Here is a 4,764-nt window from a genome sequence, read left to right as displayed (position 1 = left end):
CTTTCATGAATCAGTCCAGTCCAAAAAACAACTAATAACTCATGATTGGAGCTCTAATCGAAATAGCAAGCAAGTACAGCGGTGAATCAAACATGTGATAAGTCCATCCCAAAAGTAGAGATATCGACCCAAAGATTCACCTTTCTACCTCCTTTCATGAATCAGTTCAGTCCAAAAAAGAACTAATGACCCATGATTGGAGCTCTAATCGGAATAGCAAGCAAATACAACGGTGAATCAAACATGTGATCAGTCCGTCCCAAAAGTAGAGATATCGACCCAAAGATTCACCTTTCTATCTCTTTTCAAGAATCAGTTCAGTCCAAAAAAGAACTAATGACCCATGATAGAAGTTCTAATCAATATAGCAATCAATTTAGCAAATATAACGGTGAACCAAACATGAAATCAGTCCATCCCAAATGTAGAGATACCGACCCAAAGATTCACTTTTCTAACTTCTTTCAAGAATCAGTTCAGTCCAAAAAAGAACTAATGATCCATGATCAGAGTTACATTAAGTTTTAATTTTTAAAAAAAACTATTCATTTTTTTACCTTTAGTTTTTCTTCTAAATTTTAAAGGATGACCAAAAAGAGGTGATGTGATGTGATGTCTATAAAAGGGTTATATAGAGCCGTCAAATATGGAGGGGATACACGACGGGCCCGACAGAATTCTTGCTTGTCCCGTCGGACCCGTTGGGTTTCATATTAAATCCGCCGGACCTGTCGGGATTGTTGGTTGTTTCGTCGGTTCTACGTTTTCTACCGGTTTTCGTAAGTCATGACATTAGATATGTTATTAACATAAAAAAAATAGTGATAATAAGAACAATAATTAACATTTAACAAAATGCGTCATCGCGTAATTAAAATCCCGAGAGAGAGAGAGAGAGAGAGAGAGAGAGAGACGGTCAGACTAGAGGTTACTGGTTTTCTAAAGGTTGCTCTAACAGTACGGCTGCTATTGTCCTCCTCGATTGATCACATCATTTTTTTTATTTTTTTATTTATTTCACCATCAACACGGGAAAGGAAGTAGAAAAAAACTATACACATATCATATATTTATATATGTACATTGTTGTACATTACACCCTCGAGGGGCAACCGTGGGACCTTTGAAGTGTAACCCCAAGGTTGAGGGTTAGAAGCTCACAAGTTGCATTCTCTTGAGTGTATTCTCCTTCCTTATTGGAGGGGTGGTTCCCACGGTTGATCACATCATTCACATGGTCCTTCATAAGTTGAGAATTATCTCTCTCTCTCTCTCTCTCTCTCTCTCTCTCTCTCTCTCTGCGCGGGCTTTTAAACCCAACAATTTTTGATGCAGAGGAGAACTGCGAGTGATTATCTACGAAGAGATGAGATCATGTTACCAATTTATCTTCCTCCTCCTCCTCCTTCTTCTTCTGCTTCTTCCTCCTTTTCTTGCAGGTGATCAAGATGGCGGTACAAGGGATCAGCATATAAGCATTCTTGCTGATCAGCTAGGAGAGAGCTGCTCATCATGCTCAGCTACAGCTACGAGTAATTATAGTACGGGCGCTCATGGGTGCGGCCGCTGCCTGCCCACCGCCGAGTGCTGGCCTGATGATGAAGCGTGGAATGCCCTCAACATCTCAGTCGGGGGGCGCCTTCTTCGTCCACGGCCCCCTGCAGCGCCTTGTCATGATGATGATGATCAGAGCTTCGCAGGGCCATCGTGCAACGAGACTGTGCAGAATTGGCAGAATGCGCTGTGGCGCTCTGCGCAACCAGGAGCCATGCAGCATCCCAATATTGAATCAGAGGGAGATCTCTCCTGCAGGCTCCCTTCATCGCCTCACTATGCTCACACTGCCTGCTACCAGGGGGCAGTTCCCGCCTACGCGGTCCGCGTCTCTGACACATCGGATGTGCAAGCAGCCATCCGCTTTGCACTCCACCACAACCTTCGCCTTAGCATCAAGGCCAGCGGCCACGACTTCTTGGGCCGCAGCACCGCCCGCGCTTCCCTCAACCTCTGGATGCATCATCTCAAAGCCATTGCATTTCACGACGAGTTCAGCCCAACAGGCTGCAGCTCGTCATATCTAGAGACGGTTCCCGCCGTCACCGCACAAGCAGGCGTGCAATGGAATGACCTCTACGAGGCTGCGGATGCGCAACAACGAGTGGTGGTGGGCGCCATGAGTGGCAGCGTCAGCACTGCTGGGGGCTACATGCAAGGAGGCGGGCACAGTCCCCTTTCCCCTCTTCACGGCTTGGCCGCAGACAACATACTTGAATTGGAGGTAGTCACAGCTGATGGAAACTTCGTCACTGCAAATGCCTGTCAAAATAAAGACCTATTCTGGGCTCTTCGCGGGGGCGGAGGGGGCACTTACGGCGTGGTCATGTCTGCCACTCACAGAACCTACCCTGCATTAGAGAGCCCTTGGGGCGCCCGATTCTTTGCCAAAGCCAACAACATCTCTTCTTTCCAAACCCTCGTAGCCAAATTTGTCGAATTCCAGGCTTCTCTTTCGGATTCCGGAACCTGGGCAGGATACTCCTACCTCTCCTTCACCTCCATAACCGCAACTTACTTCCTACCCAACGCGAGCACGGAAGCCCTCAGCGCATTCGACGCCATCGCTACCTTCGCAGAGATGCATGCCGATGAGATGAGCTTAAATTTGAGCATTCAAGCATTTCCAAGTTTCCAAGCCTGGCGCAAATACGTATACAGATGCGCCGAAGCTGGGGCAAGCTGCACCGATAGGACGGGCGACTACGTAGTGCTTGCCTCGCGGCTACTTCCCAAAGATCTTCTACAAAGCGATGGCGGCGCAGAGGTTGCTGCAGCTTTCGTGGAGATTCTGGGCACGGGGGTGGACACAATCATTGGGCATCTAGTCGCCGGGCGGGCTGTGGCGAAGACAGAGGTGGACAATGCAGTGAACCCAGCATGGCGCACCGCATTGTGGCATGTGATAGTGGTGGCAACTTGGACAGCGGACGAGGATTGCGCGGGAACGCAGCGACACAAGAGCTGGCTGGTTACGAGTGCAAATGGGCTGCTACGGGAGCTCACTCCTCAATCCGGCTGCTATATGAACGAGGCCGACTACAATGAGCCCCAATGGCAAACCTCCTTTTTTGGCAGCAACTGTGAGAGGCTGACAACCATAAAGGAGAAGGTGGATCCTAGGGGCGTTTTCTCTTGCTGGAAGTGTGTAGGAAGCTCGAAGTACGTGAGTACTGGGTAGATCAATATCTGATCATTGAGTTGTACATAAGTTATGTGTGCTAAGTGGACATCTAGCAGATGGAGTTCTTAATTCCCACTATTATGACATGACATTATATTATTCTTGTAACTTGTTTACTACCAGTACTTGCCCCTTTTTAGTGGTTGACGATGTAACCAAAGATGGATTCACTCACAAAACCCATCGGCCTCTAATTTTATCCTTACTAATACGACAAACTGCCTTTGGCGGCCCCCCCAGGACTAAGTGGCACGCGTATGGGAAGGTGGGATCTGCGGCCGGGGGATTGTGGATCGTAGATCTGGAATGCGGGTACCCTAGATTACTTCTGTTAAAAATAATCTAGGGTATCCGAGTATTGAAAGTAATCTTGGGTACCCACGTTTGCAGACGTCGGTTTTGAACTCGTGACTTCACCCACGAGAGGCAGATACCCTAACCATTACGTCATGTGCGAATTGTGAAACATGGGGGCCCTAATTTACTTAAAACATGTATGTACAACCAAAAGTAATCTAGGGCACCCTAAATTACTTTCGACGTCGTCACTGAGATCTACGGCCCACAATCCTCCGACCGTAGATCCCACCCTCCCATGTCCATACCACTTAGTCCTGAGGGCGGCCCCCCTCCCTCTCTCTCTCTCTCTCTCTCTCTCTCTCTCATATACCAACAATCTCTCTCTTTGTCTTGCACGCACAATCTCCTATGTTGCCGTTTCATTCAATCCACAATGACCGGATCAAGCTCTTTTTGCATGTGGCTGAAAGAAGAGCTTAAATTCCTCCCCGCTTTATACAGTATAAATCTCCTTATCTCTTTAGAAAACACCTTGATCCACTATATTATTACAAAAGAACATGAACATGTAGTTAAAATTATTATTATTTTTATGTCTGTGTGGGTGTTTTTTTTTTGTTTTTTGGGTGTGTGTGTGTTTGGGATGCTTATTTTGATACAAAAGGTATGAATCAAATAAGACATACTCAAATTGAACTATTTGGTCCCACCATTTCAAAATGAAAAACCTTGCAAAACACTAGAAACCCAAAAGTGGTGGGTGAATGTGCAGGAAATTAAAAGCTTTGAGGTATTGGAATGTCAAAAGCCTTTAAGCCTTTATGTTCCTACATAAACATGTTTGCTCCGTTCCAACATTTACTTCATTTCTTTCTTTCTAGCCTTCTATGATTCTATACTCTTTCAAGGAAATTTAGGGTGTCCACATGTCACTCCTTGGTTCATTTCAAAAAACACCTTACAAAATATTTCATTTAAAATGCAAAAATGAAAAATAAAAAATGAAGGGTAAAAGATTGTAAGAAATGACATCCTTTGCAGAATGTAAGAACTGATAAGCCTTTTCAAATGTAAAGTCAAAAGACTTTCTATTCTACATAAAATAAATTTTGAAGATTGATTGCACATAACAAAAAGGGGATAACTTTAAAGGAGGTTTTGTTACTTAATGCGAATTTACTTTTTGAAGATATAACAAAAAAAAAGAATTTTAGTGAATTCTCTCT

General features: G+C 45.0%; 1 protein-coding gene across 1 annotated transcript; it reads left to right on the top strand.

Moving 5' to 3' along the window:
• Window positions 1–1,230: 1,230 nt before the first annotated feature.
• Window positions 1,231–3,383, top strand: LOC147461289 (putative FAD-linked oxidoreductase ARB_02478). The gene has a single exon (XM_086508869.1). It carries the CDS (start codon window positions 1,367–1,369, stop codon window positions 3,233–3,235), a length of 1,869 nt encoding a protein of 622 aa, XP_086364995.1. The 5' UTR covers window positions 1,231–1,366; the 3' UTR covers window positions 3,236–3,383.
• The last annotated feature ends 1,381 nt before the right edge of the window (window positions 3,384–4,764 follow it).

Source organism: Adiantum capillus-veneris, chromosome 3 (genome assembly GCF_014529385.1).
Source record: "Adiantum capillus-veneris isolate H3 chromosome 3, ASM1452938v2, whole genome shotgun sequence".
Lineage (NCBI taxonomy): Eukaryota > Viridiplantae > Streptophyta > Polypodiopsida > Polypodiales > Pteridaceae > Adiantum > Adiantum capillus-veneris.
Note: the sequence above shows the minus strand (reverse complement) of the source record. Positions and strands in the feature narration are given on the sequence as shown.

What these genes read in the sequence shown, in the direction of transcription:
- LOC147461289 (XM_086508869.1), top strand. Translation starts at nt 1,367, where the DNA reads ATGAGATCATGTTACCAATTTATCTTCCTCCTCCTCCTCCTTCTTCTT.